The sequence below is a fragment of the Coptis chinensis genome, chromosome 1, assembly GCF_015680905.1.
Source record: "Coptis chinensis isolate HL-2020 chromosome 1, ASM1568090v1, whole genome shotgun sequence".
NCBI classification, from domain to species: domain Eukaryota; kingdom Viridiplantae; phylum Streptophyta; class Magnoliopsida; order Ranunculales; family Ranunculaceae; genus Coptis; species Coptis chinensis.
The window spans coordinates 10209040-10234911 of record NC_141456.1 but is presented as its reverse complement, the minus strand read 5'-3'; the positions used below and the strand labels follow the sequence as shown (position 1 = coordinate 10234911).

The window sequence follows — 25872 nt, the reverse complement described above, 5'->3', positions numbered from 1 at the left end:
ATGTCAAACATAGTCTGTAATTTTGTATTTAGATTTGCCATCCAATTAGGTTCTGAAAATGATGATATGTGTGATGAAGATCACCATCTATTCCAAAATCAAATTATTGCCGCATTCCTAAGTCCTAACTTTGCCAAAAAAAAAAAAAAAAAAAAATGGTGATTTAATTAGGCACTCATCAAATTGTATTGGCAACCCCCCTCCAAAAATAATATAAATATTACAAGTATGTCATTTCCTTAAAAAAAAATGCTTTCAGCCCAAGTCTAAACCCAACAAACGGTCCAACCGGTCTCGCCATCGCCTATGTTGAAACCATGGGGTTGTTTGAGTGTACACTCAAACGGTCTCGCCATGACATTTGAGTATACACTCAAACAGTTCGCGTGTTGTTTGAGACAAAACTCTTGGGTTTTTAGCTAGACGATATAGCGGGGTCGTTTGGGGAATCTCCGGGATGATATGGCCGGGTTGTTTGAGGACTCTCTTGGGCAACATGCTGTGTCGTTTGAACTTAAAAAATTTGGTTTGTTTGTCATGAGGTTCATTTTAAAAATCAACTTCCACTTAATCAACCCAAACTCGAACTCAAGTTTAATAAACTCAATCTTCCACCCAAACTCCAAAAAAAATCAAATTTGAAGTCATCAAGTTTAATCAACCCAATCTTTCACCCAAACTCGAACTCATCAAGTTTGTATTGAGTTTGAAGTCATCATGTTTGTAATATTTGGGTTGAAGTCATCTAAAAAAACACTTTGTATTGAGTTTGAAGTCATCAAGTTTAATCAATCCAATCTTCCATCCAAACTCGAATTCAAATTTTGTATTAACAGTAGTTAGATTGGGCAGCCAAACTCGAAATTTCTTTGGATGCAAACTCGAACTCGCGAGAGAGATAATACCGGTACAAACTGTTACAAAACTTGTAACCGGTATGCGTTGAGGTGGGGGTGTATTGGGCTATTTCTGTTGGACTTAGTTGTTGGGCTTGGGCAGGAGGCTGTCCAATGCAATTTCATGAGTGCCAAAAAAATAATAAATTCTGCACAAAACCGGCCAAAAAAATTGCAAAAGATTCGGAAAAAATGACCCACGAGTCCTGAATTTATCGAAACAGAAAAACTACCTTCAAAATTAAGACGTAAACCAATCCCATTTGTGACTATCTTTAATATATAGAAAAATGTGGAGATTGAGTAATAGTGTTTTGGTGTACGTCTCAGGGATAATTTGGTATAAAAAAATCTTTCTGTTTGAGGGGTAAAATATATTGTACGTCCCAGGGGTAATTTGGTAATTTTTATTTATTTATTATTTTTTTTTCTTTTTGAGAGGTAAAATAGTAATTCAACGTTTATAATTTTTTAAAAAAAACTCAGTAGATCCCACGTGGATACCACGTGCACAGTTGCTAGTTTTGATAAAACACGAATGTGGTTTTGTTTGTATCAAGGTGTGTTTCTCTCAGTTTCTCTTTGTACCACCAATGGACAATAGTTTACTTGACGTCAAAACTTTCAGTTAGCAGAAAAAAATTATGTTATCCCCATTGTAATGAACAAAATTATTGTGCATATAACTGGAGGGTTACAGCCTTACAGGTGTTATGAGTTGTGACAGTGAGCATATGAATTGATTTGGACAGTTAACCTTTAAACTGGCCTCTATTTTTCCATGTCACATTCTGTGCACATGGGATTGATAAAGAATAAGAACTTTTGGGAAATCACCTGGGGCACTGGGGGGGATCGTAAGACATTAGGTTCGTTTGACTGCTAAGTAGTGCGCCTTCATTGTGCACTGTGTAATGAACGAATTCCATAATCAATGTAGCAACATAATCTGGCTTCTCAACATGAGGAAGATGACCACAATCTGGTATTAGATGCACAGTCGCATTCGGTAGTTCACAATCCAGTCTCTGCAACATAAGGTATAGGCTATCAGTTCCGCTGTACGAGTATGACTGCCTATTCAATTTTCTGAATTCATAATATGTATTTAACTCTACTAATCAAGTTCGATTTGAAGTCTTGATCTCTATGAACTAATACACAGATGAATGGTTCCATATATACTATACACTGCTAAAGTTGAATTTTCTGATGTAAGGTCAAAGTATCAAGAAATAAACCTACCGCTGCAAGCTTACTGCTGATAATTTGGTCATTCTGCCCCCAGATGATAAGTGTTTCTTGCTTTACCTGTATAATGGCATAATGCAGAGACAAATAGGATCAAAACAAACAAAAACAAATTTTATGACACTGATTCATACTTCATCCCTACAATTTTAACAGCACCTCTAGTTGCAACAAGCGACCAGAAATTTCAACTATCTCCCAACATTTCATTAGATACACGCCAAGCATGCACTGCCACTTGAGGTAAATATCTCAATATTTTGAGTCACACTATACAAGTTCATGAAATCCTTTTTCTCTTTAGAGTTTTTCTTGGTTGACAAGGAAAGGAGAGGATTAGAGGAAGAGTTCATACCCCACGTCAGACACAAGTGATATACAAGGGTATCCAGCCTCATTATCTGTAGGTTCCAAGTAATTGTGTTCTTTCGGAAAGACTGAAAGAGCGCAGAAAATGTCCGTGAAGAGGTATATTAGTAGGGTCTTGTTTCTATGAATCTATCAACTAACTGCCCGTGCCATACTCACCAAGCAGTTAAGTAGACCAAGAGTCAGCAGGGGCAACAGTTTTTCTCCTCATTACTGTGCAATATGTGCGTAGTATCTGCAAGAATTTATATACTTTTGGCTAGCATAATGCACATTTTCCTTGATACCTTTTTTATCTGATTACTGACATTATAGCCCCCACTGATCATGAAGTCAACAGTTGCATCTTCCCACCAAGGCAACAAACAATGTAAACGGCCCACCTACACTCCAATTTCAATTGCATTAGACACTATCTTAGGAGATAAACTGATGTAGATGCAGGCATGCAGCAGTGCATTACTAAGACACTGCTCCATAATAGAGAGGGAGGAGAGAGAAGAGAGGGCGGGGGAGGGGAATAAGAAGCAATGCTCACATTAGTCCAATCTAGTCTGGTACTGAAAGAAATGCCACTGAAGGCCAAAAAATTGGCGAACAACCGCAGCGGAGTGCTCCTCAAGAAAGAAACCTATTAAGATAGTGCTCAAACATTAGACAGTCAAAAATTCAGATGAAATAAGAATGAAGAGGATACGTTGCTATACAGATTACAAAGCAGTGCAATTCTGATGTAGCTACAAGAGATACAACGCTGTACTTTATTTTAGGCAAGGGAGGCGTGTGGCGTGTCACATATTTTTCAGGGAAAAAAAATCTAGATCGTTGAAGCAGTGTTTTTTTTTCCTTTTTATTTGACAAAAAGGAAATCTGTTAACATACATGGAGGCATTTTCTTCTGTGTTTGGATGTTTTCCTATTAAAAAACATAAATACATTAGAAGAAGCTCATCATATTAAACTGCCATTTTGGAATATGTGAAGTCTTGTACTGTGTACATAAGAACCTTATTGTTTCTGTTTATCAGGTGTAATAACAACACTCACCCCAGCATAGGCTACTTTCCTAGGTAACTTTGCTAGACTCCCTGTACCTTCTGAGTGGACACTAGCTCCAATTAAGACCAGTTTTGCTACCTGGAGAAAAAGAATAGAGAAACTTAACAAGCACAAAAAATAAGTTCTACCAAATATAATTACTTTAATGTCTGCTTGTTCTTGGCCACCCCAGATCTATGGGATAGAGTATTGATGATGAGACAATGTTGTTCTGGACAAGGGTCTCCTCTCTCTCTTCTATTTTTCAACCAAAGTGGGATTGATGATCCGTATCCCTTACAAGACGGAAAAAAGTGCCCCTCAAACATTAACAAACAACAGCTCTACTGAGAATTATAGTTCGAAGAGGAAGCGTTGTCTATGGATAGTGTATCAATGAGTCTTATTATAAGCTAAAAAGACATGTACTAGAGTAGTGTCTGACTGTTAACGAGTATGTCTAGTAAAACAAAAATCATACAGCATTCCAAGGACTTTATGAAGTGCTTTGGGAAGTGATTCATAGCACATGAGAAGTACAATCATGTGAGATACTTACTGCTTCTGAATGATAGAAGGCAAAATCAATTGCAACAGCGGCACCAAGACTCGGTCCAACTAGTATCATGGGCTTCTTAATGTAAGACCTCCAGAACTAGATTACAAGAGTGACGGAAAACTTAGTCTCATCGTATTTAACAGTTAAAAGCAATATTCATAATAATAATAGTAATATAGTTCGCGGAGCCTTGCAAATGATTGATGAATCTGAAACATGGTATAACGAAATTGTAGAATCAAAGCTCTGGAACGGAATGATGTATACTTGCACTTTTTGTATAACAGCACAACACTCAGCAATCATAATGTAGAGATACACAAATACATGGTATTGAAGAGTTAATATTATAAAGCATATACATCTAGTTGCTGCAGTATCATCTCTATAAGGAAAAGTATGACTTTGAAGTGTTCACTGATATTATGGCATTAAGGGCAAAATAATACCTGATACAGGTGTTCACGCTTCGACACTACATCACATGATGGAAGCCTTTCTAAGGAAAAGGCAAAACCAACATTGCGTCATTTTTTGAAAATAGAAGCGCAAAACTAAATCATTTAGAGCTACGATATTTATTATTAATGAAATTGGAGCAAATTAAGACAGAAATTAACACACCTAAACCAGAGAAGCCCCACCCTAGAACGTCAAGAGCCCAAATCTCCAAACCACCCTCCTCAAGCAATGGATATGTGCATCTCCATTCTAAGCAAGAACTGAGATGTAAAACAGAATGAAGTTTGCAGGATCAGCAAATCAATGATATTTGAGATGAAGTATGTACAAATATAAAATCTCTGATACAGGCCTGTCGAAACCGTGGAGAAGAACCACTGGACTAGTCTTGTCATGCATCGATGGCCTTACACAACTACTCATGATTGGATTATCCATAGAACTGATCTGAAACAATCACATTCCTCATATCAGTCATATAAAAAGAACAAGACAATCTAAAACATGGTGATGAAAGCGCACGGTATCGACCATCTAAAGCTTAACAAGTATTTCATCAAACAAATAGAAACAAGATTACAAGAAAATTTTCCAAGGAATATTTTTTCTTCAGAGAATATATGGAAGGAAAAGTTTGTTGACAAACCAATTTCAGGATGTTACCAATAAGTTTCTGAGTGGGATTATTAGACTTCTGAATTTTATTTCATTCTAAATCCTTACATATTGAATACAATATAAATTTTCCAGATCTAATTGCATGAAATTAATTCTTACATATGATAAATCGTCAAATTAACGGATTTTAAATAGAATGATAATAGTTTCACAGAACTAACTTTTTTTTTGTTGTTCTAAGGATTGGCCTAGAAAATCAAGTTCTGGTTAATTAGGGAAAATAATTAATCATCAATTTTCTGCGAGAAATTTTCACTGGTTTCTAAAGGAGGCCAACAATTAAGCTTCTCAAGTTAAAACTTTCCTGTAAAATTTAGCAGACCAACCAAACTCATGAAAATGCAACTCTTCTTGAACAAAATTAACAAATATAACGAACAGGGCCTAGAGGAAAATTAAATAACAGCAAAAGAGAGAAAGAGAACCTTTACAGGTAGTCTTTCAATCCTTGTAGCCAACTTTCTTGCAAAAGGGTCTTTGATTCTCACCACTTCTTTTGGAAGAAATGATGGAAATTCGTGATCTGACACTTTTTTTCCGTTCATGGAAGCCTTGCATTTCATTGCAAATGTTGCTCCAACTGATGGTGCGGAACACAATGCATATACTCTCATTTTCACTCTCGGTTCAGAGTATAAACCACCTGCTACTTCAATTACAGATTATTGAAGAACAACTCATATTGTAAATGTAGCTAGTGTTTGTGTTTTCACGTGAGCTAAGAGTACTACAAATTATTAAGAATGATAGTACACAGTACAAAGTTGATGAGTTTTGAAATTTTACAGTCCTGTACAAAGTGATGCATCACAGGCTGTGTACACATTTTGAAGTACATCAAATTGAATAGCAGAGAGTTTCTTGTTATAGAAGGGATATCTGACGAAAGGATCTAAGAACATGGTAGGTCTGATGCTTCATTCATTCTTGTAGGGAGAGTTTTTTGTTCTGGCAAATACTCAATAATGCTAGGACTTTGCTATATTTCATGCAATCAATTGCACTCTTTAATAGTTAATACAACCCAAACTCTCAACTCTTTTTTTTTTTTATATGAACCCCCAAACTTTCAACTCAATACCACATAAACCAACAAGGACTCTACCACTAATGAGTTCCTTTTTTGTAAAATGGGCTGAAATCTGCATATTTGGTAAGTAGAGTATCGGTGCTCGGTAGTTCAATTTTTATTTATTTTTAATTTGGACTTTGTATCTATACAATAATGATTTTCTAGAAAAAAACACAAACAAATTTCTGTATTAAAATTCACCTGTAGTTTTGCCTTAAAATTTGACATTCATTACATAAGCTCTTACATACAACTTCCTGCTCCTGATAATACTTCCACATTTGACACAACGCAACCTGTTTCAGGCAGCAAAAACCGGCGGAGATGAATGGTTCTGCCAAGGGCATTATCTCTGAGTTGTGGCAATAAAAATCTATAGTCACTCTTTGACTACAGAGAGAACCGCACCACTATTTAGTTGTAAAAAATTGTCAGTCCCAAGCCTGAGTAAAGAAGGAAAGCAGTACTTCGGGGTTGGCAGCTGGTGGTAAATATTGCCATTTGATGAGAGAATGATGAGAAATAAATCTTTCATACCTCGTAAAACATGCCAACTTCCATACGTTGAGCTACGGGTACCCCCAAAGCAGGCAATGCAGATCTACAATTGCTGTGCAGAACTTCATAAAATGCCAGCATATTCTTATCAAACCAGCCAACGTCCTTGCCAATATGAAACCTTGTCTTCCCTTTCACATGAACTACTCCTGCCAGTTTGGCACTGTCTAACTCTAATAATTCTTCTTCAACTGAGAGTCGAATGGATAGAAAAGTGTTTGAGCACTTTTGTATGTGGGCCTGCAAGCTATTGATAACTTGACTTACAAAACCGTCTCCTTCATGACTTAGAGAATCTGCATATCCATACTGAATTACACAGCCATACACCCCTTTAAGGCCCAAATTCTTGACAAGAATCCGCTCCTGTTGAGGCACTTTAGCAACCAACAAGTAACGAAGGGTTGTGAAAACAGTGACTTTATGCAAGGATCTCATATTCTTGATGTAATGCCCAAGGACAGGAGTGAGTCCATCTTGGATATTGCTGTAGAAGAAGCATAGTCCTGGAACCCTTTGGATTTCTGGGTTGGCCAAAAGCATACCAAGATTGTCTAAAGTTATTTTATGGGTCATTTCATACTCTAACTTTCTCTGCCTCCCATAAAACCAGCCAAACATGATAAATGCAAGGAAGATGGAAATGGCAAAAGGTAACCATCCACCCTCTGGAATCTTGGTGAAGACCGCACTAACATAAACCCCTTCAATAAGAAAAAATGTGACAAAGTAAAGAGCGACCAGCACAATTGAGGTCCTCCAAATCATGAGCATGACCAGTGTCAGCAAGATGGTGGTGATTAGCATAACTAGACTGACCACAACTCCTGTAAAAGGAAATTCCAGTTAGTAATTTGCAAGATCGAATAATACTTTAATTATTTTAGTAGTTCACAATGTTGTAAGTTGTGAAAACTTGAATGTCTAACAATGGCGAATATGTTGGCTGGAGAAATTGCCGCAGAATGGAATGGCATGAATGTGAGGGTGTGTGGTGAAGGGAAAAAGTAAATTAGACTATGTGAAAGAGGTACTGGGCCAAACAAGAGAGCAGTAGCCACCAAATTATTAATTGTTTTCGATTTTAAGGCATATAAATCCGTAGGTGTGAGCTGATCGGATCGGTCATTAGTGCCTTGTATATAACATAGGTCAATCCCATCCTTAATACCAACAACTAACCAGAAACATTTAGGTACCGCTAAGCCATAGCTAGAGAGCAGAAGGTATCACATGTGTACCTTGCATACCTTGTTCTGTTTTTAACTGAAAACGAAAGTATAAAAGAAGAAGTTATAGGATCAAGTAGTTTTCAACTTTTCATACCAAATGCATTGCTGAGATCTTTCCCATCTCCAAACACAAGTACAGCGGTGACACAGAGAACCATGAGGATGTAATTAACTTCTGGAGAGTAAACCTCCCCTTCTTTGTACGGAGAAGTATGCACCACCTTAACACGAGGAAAATAATCCAGCACAACTGATTGTTTGATAATAGAAAATGTGGCAGATATCAATGACTGGCTTGCAACTGTTGCTGCCAGTGTGGCAACAATGAACATTGGCCAGAAAACACTAGAGGGTATAAACTTGTAAAACCCATCATCGTGATCATTGGGGTGCTTGATCAGATACGCCGTCTGCCCCGCATAAGTCAGGATCAATGAAGGATATATTGTGAACAAAAAGGCAATCTGTTCAGGCAAAGGGAGGAGATGTAAGATGGTCCTACAGAAATACCATAAATTATGTAAGGTTAACTTTACCTGAATTGAGCGCTTATTAAAATGACCAAGATCTGCAAACAGTGCTTCAGAACCTAAACAGAAAAACATGTAATTTTTTGTTGTAAGTGTTCAAATACAATCTGTGGGAGAGGGATTGCTTTATCAGAATAGACAAACCACAGAGTCCTAAGGATTGATGGACATCATATAGTTCATGAAAAAATATCTTCTGTCAATATGCAACATACCTGTGATACAGAGTACAATACCACCAAGTAACAGCCAGCCTTCCTTTCCATTTCTCAGGAAGAAATGTATGATGTAGTGTGGTGATAACGCCTTAAATATACGTGGGTAATGATGTATAATGCTGTATATCCCTACCATTGGAGTAGTTAAGGTCCAGGCACCCATGATTGGAGAGAACAGGAAACTCACTTTTGAAGTGCCAAACTTTTGAAGCAGAAACAAAGCAATCAGAACTACTGCAGAGAGAGCCTCCACAAGATCTGAAAAGTATGCAACTCAAATTGTAAAGCTGAAATATAAACCAGTATAGCAGGAATAAGATCTAGTTGAGAAAATTAAAAGAAAAATAAGAAGATCTTGAGGTCCCAGTATTGGGAAAGAAAGGCTGTTTGACAATGTCATAATCCCAATGTTTGTATGTCTATTCGTCTTCTTGTGTTTCATAAGACTTCCCCGTTCAATTCTCTTCACTTTCATTTTTGCATGATAGTTCAATCTATTCCCTCATACTTGAGACATATATTTCTTGTCACACAATATATCTTATCACACAATACTTGAAACAAGTGTATTTTTGCATCAAGTACTTACATTTACTAACTGAACGAAATGGTTCTCTTATTCCATCCATTGCAGATAACACTGTAATAGAAAACCAAGTCAGAAAAGAAAAATTACCTACAACAGGTAAGATACTCAAACGACCTTTAAACCATAGAACATCTTCTCGATATCAAACCTGAAATTGCTGGTGTGAGTATGCCGTCACCAATTAGCATGCACATTCCTAGCATCGCAATGAAGAGCAATACTCTTCTAGCAACAAGGCTTTGTTCAAAAAATCTTACAAGCCTACTTTTCTTTCTTGTGGTCCCATACTGGTTAGAATCTTCAAAGGCTGAGTTTGAGTCCATGCGCTTGGATGAAAGAATACTGATGTTTGCATGGCGACAAAGTAATGAATACAAGGCAAAAGTTCCGCCTGCAATGTATATTTGGAGCACTGTTCAGCAACCATGCAGATAAAACTCCTAATGAAAAGTATAGATTGCAAATTCGAGAAAAGAAGATACATCTTTCCTATAATTTAACCATAACCTGGATCTCAAACCTAACTAAATATGTTAAAGAGAGAGAAACGAATTTGGGGAAAAACTTTGGTACATCTATGAAGAACATTAGAACAAGTCCTTCATCAGCATCTTCAAAATTTATGGAAACAAAAAGAGAGAAACGAATAAAAATGAGTATACAAGAAACAGTCCTGACGCTACTGTAAGTATATGCCTTGTGAAATATGAACTATCTATATGTCAAAACATTCCTCCATCTACTCCTTTCTCTCTCTAAAAATTCAAGACTAGACGTTTCCATTATGTTTAGCAGAGCATGTCTATGTTGTGTGGACCTGCGATGGCATATTGAGAACCCAATAGGCCAATACTAGACATCGCTTAAACTCGCGCACTCGGAAACTTAATTCCTAGTACACTAGTTCATTAAATACAAAATGCAGCAACTTTGTAAAGTTGGCTTTAATTGATGGTTAATTAGCAAGAGAGTAAACAAGATTCTTGCTCCAAATCCAACTGACCACCCTAAATGGCTTGCGAATGAAACCATATGAACATACCATCATAATCGACCGAACACTACTTGAAAACAGCTCTTCTGCTCAGAAACGAAATGTTCCTTTGTTCCATAGCCCCAGGGCTATATTTACAACTAGCCAATTAAGATTTCTCAGATGTACTAATCAAAATATTACTCTGTGTGCCTCATAAAGTCATACTATAGATAAGTTCCACAAAACTAACATAAAGAGAAACAAGTTGCAACTCAAAAGGGAACAGCTGAATTGGCTTATTTATTATCTTTTGAATATTATTCTATCAACTCTAATAGCAACCTGCAGATTAAATTAACAGTAGACGCAGAAGAGATTTTTATCGAAATCAATGTAATTCTGAAATTCAACCTCAGTATAAATAGTAAGGGATTGTTAAGATCAGTGATGGACAATTTTAAGAGATATGAAGCATCCAAGAAAAACAGTGTACACACAGAAAAAAAATCAAGTAAATCAAGTAAAAATGGACAAGTGTTGTAATGAAGCCGTACCTTCACCCTGATCGTCAGCTTTAAGAGCAATGAAGCAATACTTTACAACACCAATCAGAGTAAGAGTCCAGAAAATGATACTGTATATACCCAAGTAGTCATCCTCATTGGGTGATTTCAAGTGAATCGCTGGGTAAACATAAAGAGGAGATGTTACAAGTCCACCGAAGACAACTCCTAGTGTTTTATAAGCGAGAACCAGAGTTGTCCAATAACTGTCCCTCTCCTGAGTCCAAATCAATTGCATGAACTTCAATCCAGTTGTTCAGGAACCAATTTTAAATTCACAAAAAACATAAAAAACTAAAAATGTACAACACATTGTAAAGGTCATGCATCAGAGGTATTTGAGTCACAAAATAAAGATTTTATTAAAATCTTACTCAAACAACAACAAAAGTTGCAATTGATCACAATCTATACAAAACCTCGACTACAACAATACCTGAACTCAAAATCATTACCAAACAGTAGACCACCCCCCGGAACACACACACACAAAAGAACAAGTTAAAAAAAACCCCAGTAATAACAATAACGATAATAACATAATTTCTGATTAGAAAAAAAAGGACCAAAGGAGAAAGCAGAAACCTAAAGCCTAGACCTAGATAACATTGAATAATCCACTGTACAGTTTTCAATTAGTAATAAAAGAAAATGTCCCAGTCAAACCCATATTACAAATTTGGGAAATTTAGTCAACAAAACTCTACAACAACAAATAAAAATGAATAAAAAAATAATACTAATGATTAAATAAACAACAGAGGATGTGACCCACCCCCACAGACCAATAATATAAAAAAAAAAAACCCAGTAACCATTAGCCCATTACAGACACATGCACCAGAATCAAAACAAAGATTAAAACTTGACAAGAAAATTAATCAAAAACCAACATACCCATCAAAGAACACAAAGTGAACCAATCAAAACTGAATGAAAAGTAGTTAAACAACAAAAAAAAAACAAGAATTCCCAGAGACAGAAAACTTACATTGGTGGTCTTTTCAGTAGAAGAAGAGAAAGTGGTGTGACTGTGATTGTTGTTGTTGTTGTCATTAACAACGATTTCAGATAAGGGAACGAGTGAGTTAGATGTTGTGGTGGTGAGTTGATTATCCATGCAGAAAGAAAGAATGGTGTGTGTTACGTGTAAATGTGTACGTGCACGAGCAAGAATGTGTAGAGAGAGTGGAGAATAACGAAGAGCAGGCGTGAGAGTACATAGGAGAAGCCAAATACGATGTTATTGGTCACTTTCATTGCTTTTTGAGTCAAGTCGCCCAATGCGTCACAAAAATTGACCCCTGCTTATTCATAGGATGTTTTTTTAGTGTTGGATATATATATTTTTTTTTTGGTAAAACTACTGTGTATATATATATATATATACTAAAATGCGTTAGGTATCGGAATATTACATGTCATATGATCCTCCTGCAAATGTCGACCAAGTAGCTGCTTCCATCTCCCAAAAACAGTCTCTGAGATGATGAGCACCTGACGAATATGTCATATAATCTTCCTGCAAATGTCGACCAAATGTGGGTGTTTTCATCTCCCAAAAAAGTCTCTGAGATGATGAGCACTGGTCGCTAACAGATGTGCGACCTTACCTTATTACACGTTCTATTTACATGGTAGTGTTGGATATTTGGATGGTCCTTTTCTTTCCCTTTTACCCTTCTAGTAAATTAAAATACTTCTAAATTAAGTGGTGGCTCGTATATTGTTTGTTCGGCCACGGATGTAAATTGTGGAGGTGTAAACTTTTCTACCTTCCTAAACCAAAGTACTTTATATCTGTTCAAGCAATCTGAACCACTAAGATTTAAATTGTTGGAGACATTTAACGTTGTCAGGAATTTGTAGTACCACATTTTGTTTAGTCCAACAGTAGTATGAAAGTCGACCAGATGTTATGACATGCGAATTACGGAGATCGACTGCATTTATCATCATTAACAGGTCAAATATATAGCATACTGCAGGTGCCGACTAACAAAGTCGGTAAATCCTTTGGGTGATGATACTAGAGGTCTAGAGCTCAAACCTACCAATATCAAAGAGTTACTGATCTCATTTAAAACATGCTAAAAAAAAACATATAACGTACTTTGTTGACTGTGTATCCCTAAAATCAACAAAACAAATGTGGAAGTTTTACATTTTATGACTTTAAGCAAACGTGACATTTTTTAAAACGATTACAAGGATGGGCCTTCATATCGAAAATCAGCTTCTGGTCCCCAAGACTTATTTTTCATGAATAATATATACACACAAGCACATGACAATCAAGGGAGAGAGAAAACCATTTAGCCAAAAATGTTCATGGCGCCATCCCAACTTTGCTCACCTCCACCAAGCTTTGGTTTCCATTCATGTTGCCATTTTGCCCTATGTTATTTACAAGTCCAAAATTCAGTATGTTTTATTTTTTAGGGTTAATTAGATATAACCTCCAAAATTATATACTGGTTTAGACTAAACTCTATATTGTTTAAACTAATCACTCTGTCTCGCAAATTCTAACTTGATTCCACAATACAATCACAATCTAAATCCCATAACCCTAACACCAATCTATATCTTAATATTAAAGCTCCCATAAAGGGTATTTTTTAAGCTCTATTAAAATTTCATGTCATCTCCTATTAAAATGAGAATTTCTCTCCTATTTGAAAAAACGGAAATCTTTTTTTACAACGGGAATTATTCTCCTATTAAAATAAATTCTAGCACTTCTAATTAAAGCGGGAATCATTCTCCTATTAAAATGGAAATTCCTCCCCTATTGAAAAGGAAAAATCTAGCATATCTAATTAAAACGAGAATTATTCTCCTATTAAAACATGATCTCTCTCCCAATTAAAAAAAACGGGTTTTTAAAACTTAATTAAAATAATTTGTTAGAAAATTAAAACAGATTAGCGACTAAAACGATAGTCTTAATTTTCTAAAAAAAATCTAAATATTTTCAAAAGAGCCCGGTGCGTATGCACAGGCCTACAAGCTAGTCTTAATATTAAAGCTCTCACAAGGGATATTTTTCGAGCTCTATTAAAATTCCACGTTATCAACTTAATAGTTAACTTAAAACGGGAAACTCTTTTTCTTTTAGAATCCAACTTCAAACAGGAATCTCATTTCCTTTGAAAACCAAAATTCAAATAGTAGCATAAAAACTCTTTATTTCCAAATTAAAATGGGATTCCTCCCCCAATTAAAAAACACGAGTTTTTAAAACTTAATTAGAACAATTTGTTAAGAAATTAAACGGGTTTTTAAGACTTAATTAAAACAATTTGTTAAGAAATTAAAACAGATTAGCGACGAAAACAGGAATCACGATTTGTTATGATTGTTGAGCAAATTTTTAAAAGAGCCGGTGCGTATGCACCGATCTACTTTCTAATCTTAATATTAAAGCTCCCACAAGGAGTATTTTTCAAGCTATATTAAAATTCCACGTCATCTCCTATTAAAACGGGAATTTCTATCCTATTTGAAAAACAATAATTCATCCTTTTTTTATCCTATTTCTCGCCTTATATTTATCATTTTTTTTACAATAGGAATTCATCTCCTATTATAAACGGGAATTTCTCTCCTATTAAAACAAATTTTAACACTTCTAATTAAAGTGGGAATCATTCTCCTATTAAAATGGGAATTCTTCCTCCATTGAAAAAAGAAAATATAGCATATCTAATTAAAACGGGAATTATTCTCCTATTAAAATAGGATCTCTCTCCCAATTGAAAAAATGGGTTTTTAAAATTTAGTTAAAACTTCATTTAAAATAATTTATTAGAAAATTAAAACGAGTTAGCGACTAAAACGGTAGTCCCAATTTTAAAAAAAATCTAAATATTTTCAAAAGAGCCGGTGCGTATGCACGGGCCTACAAGCTAGTAACATACTAAACCTCCCAACACCAATAACATACTAAACCTTAGGTAAACCCAAGAATACTCAATTTCAACCTCTAAATATTCAATTCTTCCAAACCATCCAAAACGAATTGGATTGAGTGGGCTTGACTAAAAATTAAAACCTTTTGTTCTGAGAGAGCTCACAATATAGTTTCAACATTTTACCAGTAGATATCGTTTCAAATTCTTGGTATTTGGATTATAATTTTGTAAAAATATGGTGGTGGTAATGTAGCCAAAATGGAGTAGGAGAGCGATCGAGAAAAAAAAATAATGACGACAGTTATGGAATTAAGTGAAACATCAACCAATATGAATATTTAAGTATAATAATTTAAATAATAGAGGGTTTAACGACTTTAATCTAAATTGGTATATACGTCGGAGGGTTTAGTATAATTAACCCTTTCTTTTATCTTTTATGATAGTTTTAGTCTACCTTACTAAGAGAAACAAAAACAGTACAAAGAAAAAGGATATATTGATCCGAGAAAAGCTTTCAAATTTGATGGCTATAGGGCTATACTACTGATGAGATCCCTACGTGCTGTTTGAAGAGATACGCATAAGTCTATGCTTTTCAGACTTGGATAGCATATTTGTTTTCCGAACTTAAGCTTTCCTACCTTATTAACATAATGCAACATGTCACCATTACTTGGACTTTGGAGCATGATATGATCTCTTTATATTCTTCAAGAAGAAACTCATGTCATATGCCGAATTCCTGTTGTACGGTACTACAGTGACACAAGGAGCATTTTTTTTCCGCTAAACTCATGTGACACAAAGAACACCACATCCCCATTTTTTTTGGGTGAACTAGTGTTACCCCTTACTTAGATGAGTCAATTATGATTTCCTCCACTAGATAAGAAATTAGAGTCTTTCCCAATACACACAAAAAAAAATTGGTCAACCCAATTTAACTTTTTTTTTGTGTATTTAGGAGAAAGACCCTAATTTCTAATTTCTCCAGTGGGGGAAAATCCTAATTGGTTCATCTAGTGGGGGTAATATTGGTTAACCCTTTTTTTTCACTAAACTCATGTGACGCAAGGAGCACCACAGCCCCACTATTTTTTCGCTAAACTCATGTGACGCAAGGAGCACCACAGCCAGATTATCGAATAAAAAGGAGCACCACAGCCCCACTTTTTTTTCTCTAAACTCATGTGACACAAGGAGCACCAAAGCACTTATTTTTGCTAAACTCATGTGACACAAGGAGCACCAAAGAGTTGCGTTTACGTTTCAAACTTTTGATTGTGGTATTCATTGAAAATGGTCATCACCACTCCGTGGAATGTTTGTGCATGGACTTTTGATTGTGGTATTCATGGAAAATGGTCATCACCACTCCGTGGAATGTTTGTGCATGCGAATGTTGCGCAATATGACCCAATGCTGACGCACAATTGACATTATTTTGTCCCTATTACTACATAAGCACATGTTTTTTTTCCCCAATAAGCACATGGTTGAGACTTGCAACTAGAAGTTTTTCTATCATTTTTATTATGTTGTGCACCATGATTATTTAGGGTGGCTCCATGCAATAATTAAAGAGTAGCTCAGTGCAGCTTTTTGGTAAATATATCAAAAAAACATTTACTTTGAAAATAAAATATAAAAGTCTAGGCTGATGCATAAAAACCGACCGATTATCAAATAACAAGTCCGACATATTTTGATTGAGGACACCTTCCAGTTCAACTAAATAAAAGCAGCACAAAAGTTTGCGAGCTACACAAAAATGAGATTGTTTTCCATTGATTAAATCACAAATGTGAAGATGCAAATCCTATGTCTGTGTCAGTAAACAATACCACTGGAATAGCTATAGAACCAGCGCATGTCTTCGTTCCAAATGGGGAACACACGACTGCGGGTCTAGACTCTAACTGCAGGGAAGTGCCTTGCGGTAAACATACTCATGTGAGCTTCCCACTAAGCATACTATTACAGGCTTCCAGCAAACGGAAGAAGGGCATGAAATATGTTAAATGTAAGGCAGCGCATAATTATAGAAATTTAACAGACAACCGGCCACCAAAAGAGCGTACAATGAGTACAGGTATACAGTTGTAATATTTTGGAGGAGATGTTTTACTATCACTGGAAATACGGGGAAACAGGTTCCCCTTCAGCATCTCAAGAATACCGTATAATGCGGTGATAACTAAAAAAGTTTAACACTCGGAAACTAGTCATAAAGTTATTTAGGATGCATTGGTGAAGAAAATAAATAATAAAAAAAAACTTAGACAGCAGAACATAATCTTTAGCATATCATCCGAAACACAACATCTTTAAGCAATCTACCAGCCGTGGCAGTGGCATCAAAGGTGCAAAAAAAGAGAGAAACATGCCATTAGAATTGTATCCAGAAAGCACATTCTCCTTCCATTCTTGCCAAAGAGTTTTTCCGAACTCCTAAAGCAGTTGACTGATCAGAAACAGCACCACTAATGGAACATAGAGAAGTCCTTTGCACCATACAAGATTGAAAATCATTTATTCCAAAGAGTATTTCCATAAAATGATACAATAAATAACATGAACAAATGCCCTGGAAAGGGTACATGATTCAAAGTGGTTTAGCACATAGTTTTAACGGTGTGGTACATCAACTAACTACTCATGCAGAACTCTAGCCAAAGCCAAACTTTACCATGACTAGAAAGCACCAACAAGCTATGATCGTGAAAGCTTTCTACAAGTAAGGGATTGTGCAAAATATTTTGGTCAAGTAAATACAAGGTGCGCGCTCTAATTTAAGAAGTGATATGTCTTAAGAACTTTCAAGCCTTCTTCATCAGTTCATCACCTAGACATAAAAGTATCTTCGCGTCATTTTCATAAAGTCATGGACCTATGGCAGAAATGATCAATAATGAGAATCCGCCAGGGTTGGGGGGTTGTCACAATTCTTTTCATTGCCTATTATGAAAGTTCTAGTAGTCTGTACTCAATTATGCCATCCTACAGAATAATTACTATCTATTTTCTAACACACTATTATTTTACAAAGAATTTAATAGATAGGATGTTTTCACGAACAAGTTTCAAAGAAAATATAATAAATGAAAAACTGAAAACACACATAGGCTACTAAGCTACAATATAGATTTAAAAGGAGTCTGGATATGAACATCAACAGTGTTTTGGGCTTCTGGCTAACTGTTATACAGTGGCCTTATTAGACAAGAACCTACTAACTGCCTAAGCCATTATAATATGAATGTTATACCAAGTACAGGATCCAAAAACCTAAAAGCTTTTCATCCTCAACCCTGAATATTTACGAATTGCATGCCCAATTCAACATTGCTTGCTAGAAGCCATATAAGTTCATATTTAGGGTGACATTTGGGCAGGGGCGGCCCTGAGTACAGGCGAGACAGACGACCGTCTAGGCCCCCGAAATGTGACCCAAAATTAGGGTCCCGTCCACAATAAAAAAAAAACTATACTATGACTATTCAAGCTCATGCCAAACATGTTGTACTCTTAGCCCAGTTGGCTTCTTGAATGTCATAAAACACAATGTCCCACGTTCGACTCAGCTAAACCACATTTTTCGTGTAAATTTTGCAAAATCAACTGATTAATTTTTTGATAACCTTGGGCCCCCACAACCTCAATGCCGCCCCTGCATTTGGGTCTCATGATTCCCCACACATGACTCAAGGAATAGAAAATGCTTGTATCATAGGCATTACTAAAGCTTCCCAAATAACTCAATACAAAATGTTTGTAGCAATAATAATAGGCAACTAAGGTTTATAAATTGGAACAGTACCTAAGATTCCTCAGTATCATCGCGGATAATAGTTGATTCATTTGTTGTTGTTGGTTGTTGCTGTTGTTCTTGAGAGTTCATCAACTTTTCCATGTCTCTCATTCTAGTCGTCACAACACTAGCTACTAAAACTGGGGCAATTGCAATTCAATGACCAAAAAACATAATATCAGAAATAACAAAAATTAAGTATAATATAATATAAAAAACATAAAAAAGAGTATGTACTACTACTACGTACCCCCAGCAGTTCCAATAGTCCAAAGCCACAGAATTTTCAGACCTGGACTCTTTTCTCTCATCATTTCCCAAAGTTCAAACAGACCTAATTTTGCTACACATACCACTTCCACTTCACTACTGTTTATTTTACATCGGTCCTTTTTTCCTTGCTGGACCCAAAGTTTGGGCCGTAGGCCCGTGGTACACAGTAGTTTTTTTTTTTCCGTTAAAATTAGACATTAACTCAGAAGCAGAAAGATGCATAGAAAAACATATCCAATCTTTGTATTTAATCCCCATGAACAAAATATCTCCGATATATCCGATATATCACCGATATATATCATTTTTTTGGTATACCGATATTGATATATCCGATATATATCCACCGAATATTGAATTCTTTTTTTCTCGATATATATCGGGATTTTTTATATAATGATATATATCGACCGATATATATGATATATCCGATATAAATTGTTGATTTTGACCGATATTGTTGACTTTGACCGATATATTATCGATATTTCCGATATAATATACAATATTTCTAATATAATCGACAATATTTTCGATATATCGATATACAAAACAAAATTTTGACTAGTCACAAAAAACTATATATATCCGATATTTTCGATATATATGATATATATCAGTTTTTAGATACACCGATATATTCACCAAATTCGATATTTTAATCCTTGTTTAATCCAACCATTAAAATTTGGTGTTATTGGTCTCACCTAATTACGAAAAATATGCCGCTAATCATCTGGTTCTTCCAAGTTTTACTTTCACTCAGATTTATTTTCTTTTGTGCCAACAATTTGTTTATCTAGTAATAAATATAGGGAGGGATACAGCCATGTAGCTATATTCTAGCCACATTGTAAACGGATCCAAACAAAATCGTGGATTTAAAAGTTGAATTAAAAACTGAATTCATCTCACAAAAATTCATCTCATTCAAAGAAATCTAACCTTAGAACATGTTTATAAAAATTTTGGACTGTTAGATGAAAAATAAAAAAATAAACACTAATTTTTACACAGTTAGGCCTATCCAAATATTATAATTTTATGATCTCCACAAAAAAACAAAACCTTAATTCATGTCGAAAACGGGGTTATAAGGTGCACATAAGAGCATTTGCAATGCAGGTGATAGAGGGGGGGAAGTGATAACTATCACCTTGTTTCCTCAAAAGTCTTTGTGCAATCTTTGGGTGATAAACTTCGGTGATAGTTTTCCGAGTTCAAAACAAATTGAAACCAACCACCGAAGTTTATCGACTTGTTAACCGGACGGGATGTTGGATTCGTGCGGATTACAAAACTCACCGGGCGGAATCAACATCCCGTCCGGAGTCCTAACGGCTACCAACGGTCAAAAAGTCAGAACGGTCAAAAAACGGTCAAAATAAAAAACTTTGGTATATATACAACATTTGTTTCATTTCAACTCACACTTCCAACAATCATATATCATATTTCTTCTTCTTTAAAAATCAGTTCTTAAAAAAACCAAATATCAAATGGCATCAACTCAAGCATCTCAAGCAAGTGGTAGCACTCAAGCAAAAGCGAGAGCTCACTTTAGCATGTCCGATGATCAAGCTCTATGTCTTGCTTGGATAAAAATTAGTGAAGACTCTATTGTTGGTGCTTTCCAAAATGCAAAAGGATTTTGGAATCGTGTAACAAACGAGTTCAATCAAGCGTGGGTCGGATAGGTCTCGATTCAATTAGCGGAAGGTGGAAATATATTTCAAAATGATGAACAAATTTGTTGCAATTGTGAATGCGGTGGAGGCTCGACATGCAAGTGGTACAACAATACAAAGCCGGGTAATTACAACGCGTTGTCAATTTGGAATTTATTGATTATCTTAGTCTTAGTCTAATTATTTCCGTCTTCGCCTAATTATCTTAGTGTATTTATTATTTCCATTTTAGTCTTAGTCTAATTATTATCTTAGTCTAATTATTATTGCAGTTTAATTATCTTAGTCCTAGTGATTATTTTAGTCTAATTTTTTTTTTTTTTTTTAGTTGTCCGAGGCAAGGATGACGTACCAACTACAAGAAAAATCGGCTTTTTCACTTGATCATTGTTACGTTATACTCAAGGATAATCCAAAGTGGAGTAACGCGTTTTTGAGGCAAGGTCAAGCCGCCCAACAAAGGAAAAGGTCATAAAAATGATGGTGAAGATTCAACTTCTAATTCACCAAGTGTTGGTGGAGTTGAATTGGAGGGTTCTCAAGAAATAGAGCGTCCAAAAGAAATGGAGCGTCCTCTTGGATCGAAGAAAGCCAAGTCCAAAAGGAACCAAGAAAAATCATTTGGTATGTTGGAGGGTTACTTTACGTTTAGAGGATACATTTGCACGGGATGCAAATGAAACACAAAAATGCTTAGAACTTAGGAAAGGGAACTTGCATATGGTCAAAAGAACTGTGATGGCAAGAGAAGAAAAAAATCGGATTCAAGCAGAAAAAAAATCAGGTTCAATTGGAAAAAATCGGCTTCAAAGATGCAATATGAAGCTAAGATTTTAGCGACCGATACAAGTGTCCTCCATCCCGATACAGCTTTTATAATCGAAAGCAACAACAAGCTGAAATCGTCTTTGAATGGGGAAGGGCTAGAGGTGGTTCTAGCTCTAACTAAGCTTATGTATTTTAATTATCTAGTATTTTATTTTAATTAAAGCACTATGTATTTTTAATTAATGCACTATGTATTTTAATTTCCTTTGTCTTTTTTAATTAATGCACTATGTATTTTAATTTCATTGTATTTTTAATTAATGAACTATGTATTTTTATCTAACTGTTTTTTTTTTAATTAATGCACTATGTATGTTCTGTCCAATATAATTATTTTCATAGAAATACAATTACCAATCAAATTAAAATACATTGTAATATAGTTCATTAAAATACAACTGATTAAATACGTTGGAACTACATAGGAAATACATTAGGAAATACATTAGGAAATACATAGGAAATACGTTGGAACTTAATAGTTCACGTTAGGAAATACATAGGAAATACGTTGGAACTTAATAGTTCACGTTAGGAAATACATAGGAAATACATAGGAAATACGTTGGAACTTAATAGTTCACGTTAGGAAATACATAGGAAATACATTTTCATTTCCATTTTTAATTTTAAGCCTCCTTCTCCCTCATCCGGATCCGACCAATTTGGATCATAAATTGGTACCGGATCTGCTGTTTCTTCAATGCCAGTCCAATTAAAAACATGTTCAACTAAGTCCTTTTGAAGATTAGTATGTGTAAATTCAATTTCGATCTTATTTCTTGCTTCAATCATCTGATAGACAAAATGAAAACCATCATCTTCCTGAAAAAGCGCAGGTATTGTTTCTTTCCTCTGACCTTTCCAATTCCAAACTCCACTTTCACGTTCATTCTCAACAATCATATTATGCATTATAATGCATGCCTTCATTATATCTCCAAGAACAACAACACTATATGACGCGCAGAAGCCTTAACAATATGCCATCGTGCCTGCAAAACTCCAAACGTCCTTTCAACATCCTTTCTTGCAGCTTCTTGACATTGAGTAAAGATCTTTTCATGCTTATTTCTTGGATAACGAATGGCTTGAACAAATGTGCCCCATTTTGGGTAAATACCATCATGAAGATAATATCCCATATCATAGTCATTACCATTCACATTAAATGCAACGGCGGGAGGAGCCTCACCTTGCTCTAATGATTCAAAAACATGAGAACGATGAAACGCGTTAATGTCATTATCGCGAACTGGTAGGCGAAGAAGCAATGCCGGATCAACAATGTTTGTGCGCAGCGGCTTCAAGTATCAAAGTTGGTTCCTTCTTGTACCCTACATGTGTTCCAAACCCATCCACTTGGGCAATTCTTCCACACCCGGTGCATACGGTCGATTGATCCAAGCATTCTGGAAAACCCCTTCTTTGCATTTTCAGCTAATATCCTAGCGATTAATGCGCTTCACTTGAGTCGTCTCAAGTACTCTTCCTCAAACGCCGTGATAATTGCCTTGCACCAACGCTTCATAGATACATTTCTTTGTGGAATCTCCAATTTGTAAATACTCATCCGTTGAATCGGAAGAACAACCGGTTGCTAATTGTAACAAGCTGCTTAGTCCCCTTTGTAACCCGAAATTGCTTGCCGACCCAATCCATCCACCTTGTCTTTAAAGTAATCGTCGAATGATGCAACATTATGCAACATATACATAAAAGCTCTCTTGTCATCACAGTACCTTCGTCTAAACTTATGAGGGAGGCCACCTACAAGGTGTTGTGAAGTAATCCCTCATTATCTTTTGTTTATTGAAATCACCACCATCTCTAAAGCGTGTACTCTACGCCTGCCACGGATCCACAGCGTTTATGCGTATCCACATCTTCAATTTCAATGGCTGCTTGAGTCATTAATGCCCCAAAGAGTGGATAAGCTGCAACCTCCTCCTCCTCCTTGCCATCATATCATTATGCTCATCTCTTACTCTTTCCATGTAGTCATCTTAGGCAGAAGTAAGAAGACGACGGTGAAACCGAGGAAGGCGAACTATTACTACTAGATCCTCCCCATAACCTTTGGTTATATGTAATTCTTTCTTCTCTAGACATTTTTCCTATTTTTAGCTTGGTTGTGGGGAAGAAGATGGCTATGTTGTTTGTTTGATATAAAAGATAGAAGAGTAAAACGAAATATGAAAGGTAAGGTCACATATGATAAGGTCACATGTGATACTTTGATTTTGGTCCACTTACCAATTGACAACACATTTTATTAGATTTTTGTTCACTCTCCAAGTGACAACACATTGTATCCAAATGTCTATCCATGTACCCTCAATAATTCCAAATGGGCCACCATCCCCATCCATAATTGCATTGTTTGGAATAGTAAAATGTGCAGTGAGGAGGGCTTAAACACCAGACGGGATGTTACATTCCGTCTCGGTCTAAAAAACCAGACGGGATGTTACATTCCGTCTCGGTATCCCCATATACACTATTCTGTCGAGAACACAGCCGAACCAAACCACCGCAAAATGAGTGATATTCCAAACTAAAAATTTCTTTGTTTCAACAATGACAGAAATGAGTGAAACAAATGTGAAACGAGCGAAGCGAATGTTCCATTTTGGAAACATCGAACTTATAAGTTTTAATTTTTTTGGCCATAACCTCATTTGTTTTATTGACATATTCATATAAAACCCGCTAATATACTTTGAAAATAATAAAGAAGACAAACAACAATCATGAACAACACCCAAGTCTAAACACGTAAACTTCGGTAAAAAACTAACTTATAATTTCTTAAAAATTGGACATAACCTCCTTTGTTTAATGACATATTCATATCCAAAACTCATCAAAGAAAAACACGCTAATCAAAAATTCATTACAAACAACAATCCCAAACGCCATAAGACAAGTAATGGCACGGTTATTACAAACTACAAAAAATATATTGAGACCTCCTCCCCTACGAAGGCCGGTCGAAGAGCTCTCCCCTACGTCGTTGTCGCCTCTCGGTTGAGCTTGAGCTTGAGAGGTACTCCACTTCCGGCATTCTCCAACTCTTGCATCGCGTCTCTCGGCCGCAAAGTTCGATTACGTTCTTCTTGTAAAGTACTCAAAGCTGCGGCGAGAGGACTCCATGAAGGACTCGCATGATGATAAGTGAGAGAGAGGCGTAGTTAAGGAGCTCGACCTTACTTCATCTGTTTAACAAAACAAATGCAAGTTAGGGGTTATAGTGAATACTAATAATAACAAATCATAAATAAATTCAAATCATACTAACCTCGCTAATGCTTTCGAATCAGCGACAAAAATCTGCTACCACTGCGGCATCTATGGTGGAATAGGTATTCTCATATCTTGCCCCGAAGTAATCATGCTCAATGCCAAAGGTCATCATCATCAAATATCGTGGAGTTCTTTTGCGGCATCCGAATATCATGAAACACCACGGGATCGTGGGGTAAGCTCCACTCCCTCACGGGAAATGAATGTCGGGCCCAATGCTCCGAAGTAACCCCTTCAAAATTGGCCCCGGTATAACGCACCTAGCAAAGAGACCTCGACCAACCCTCTTCCAATATAAGTCATAGTAGAAGTAAAACTGAAAGGCGATCGTCGGCCACTCATTTGGGTTTGCTCTATAGTGTGAAAGAACGGCGGGAGAAGAATATCGAGAGGTCATCATATCCGTAGGTGGTGGGTAAGGTATAACAATCTCTCCGGATACTTGCCGCCAACATCCGTCCCCTTAAGGTACCATCGCGATCGACCCTATAAGTATCATCCTACCGAGAAAGAAACTTTGCTCTATGACACATATATGATAGTCTACGGTTTTCGGTGTTCTCTGGAACATCCGGAATATCCGTAAAAAGGGTCCGAAAGATGAAGGACTTCGGCCCGGGGTTGCCACTCAATTCGACTAGCTCCTAAAAGCTCAATCTGGCGGACGAAGTGTTATGAATATTATCGCGATAGGTCCCCATACCCCCTGCGCCTCACGATGAAGCCCCCATGCTTGAATACGTGGAATCAGGTCATGAGTCTCATCCTCTTCCAACCTCTTCAACACGGGATGCATCACCGCGAAAATGCTTCGTACCACCAATCTTGTCATCAATAGATAAAATACAATATCAATATATATATAAACATGTCAACATTAATAATTAGATAAATAAATGAAATGAAACAATAACTTAATAAATAAGACTTACGGTATAATCCAAACAAAGTCGCACAAATTGCCTTTAGCGGCTTTCGTCTCAAAACTTGAGGTCTAGCCCGGGCCGTAAAGGTATGCCAAGATGGATTGACCCGGTCATAATTCCACATCCTCT

General features: G+C 36.2%; 2 protein-coding genes and 1 long non-coding RNA gene across 8 annotated transcripts; all 3 read right to left on the bottom strand.

Moving 5' to 3' along the window:
- Positions 1-1524: 1524 nt before the first annotated feature.
- Positions 1525-5867, bottom strand: LOC147522032 (alpha/beta hydrolase domain-containing protein VTE7-like). Its single transcript, XM_086590516.1, has 10 exons — positions 5679-5867; positions 4928-5022; positions 4738-4835; positions 4563-4612; positions 4114-4209; positions 3564-3653; positions 3055-3147; positions 2804-2899; positions 2142-2207; positions 1525-1924 (listed from the first exon to the last, which is right to left on the bottom strand). Exons 1-10 carry the CDS (start codon positions 5865-5867, stop codon positions 1730-1732), a joined length of 1068 nt encoding a protein of 355 aa, XP_086446642.1. The 3' UTR covers positions 1525-1729.
- Positions 5764-12233, bottom strand: LOC147522031 (putative potassium transporter 17). 5 transcript variants are annotated; one of them, XM_086590484.1, is made up of 10 exons: positions 11983-12233; positions 10983-11208; positions 9601-9843; positions 9453-9503; positions 8861-9121; positions 8652-8704; positions 8210-8579; positions 6863-7710; positions 6527-6621; positions 5764-5896 (listed from the first exon to the last, which is right to left on the bottom strand). In XM_086590484.1, the coding sequence occupies exons 1-10, from the start codon at positions 12109-12111 to the stop codon at positions 5881-5883; spliced, it is 2292 nt and encodes a 763-aa protein (XP_086446610.1). In that variant the 5' UTR covers positions 12112-12233; the 3' UTR covers positions 5764-5880. The 5 variants fall into 5 exon arrangements, with proteins under 5 accessions (XP_086446610.1, XP_086446605.1, XP_086446615.1 ...); XM_086590479.1 differs by having other exon boundaries at positions 5783-5899; XM_086590489.1 differs by lacking the exon at positions 5764-5896 and having other exon boundaries at positions 6483-6621.
- A 4900-nt stretch (positions 12234-17133) lies between these two features.
- Positions 17134-19175, bottom strand: LOC147522030 (uncharacterized). 2 transcript variants are annotated; one of them, XR_015211881.1, is made up of 3 exons: positions 18973-19175; positions 18732-18862; positions 17134-17362 (listed from the first exon to the last, which is right to left on the bottom strand). It is a non-coding gene; the product is annotated as an uncharacterized LOC147522030 (long non-coding RNA). The 2 variants fall into 2 exon arrangements; XR_015211882.1 differs by having other exon boundaries at positions 17134-17415; positions 18973-19112.
- Positions 19176-25872: the final 6697 nt, after the last annotated feature.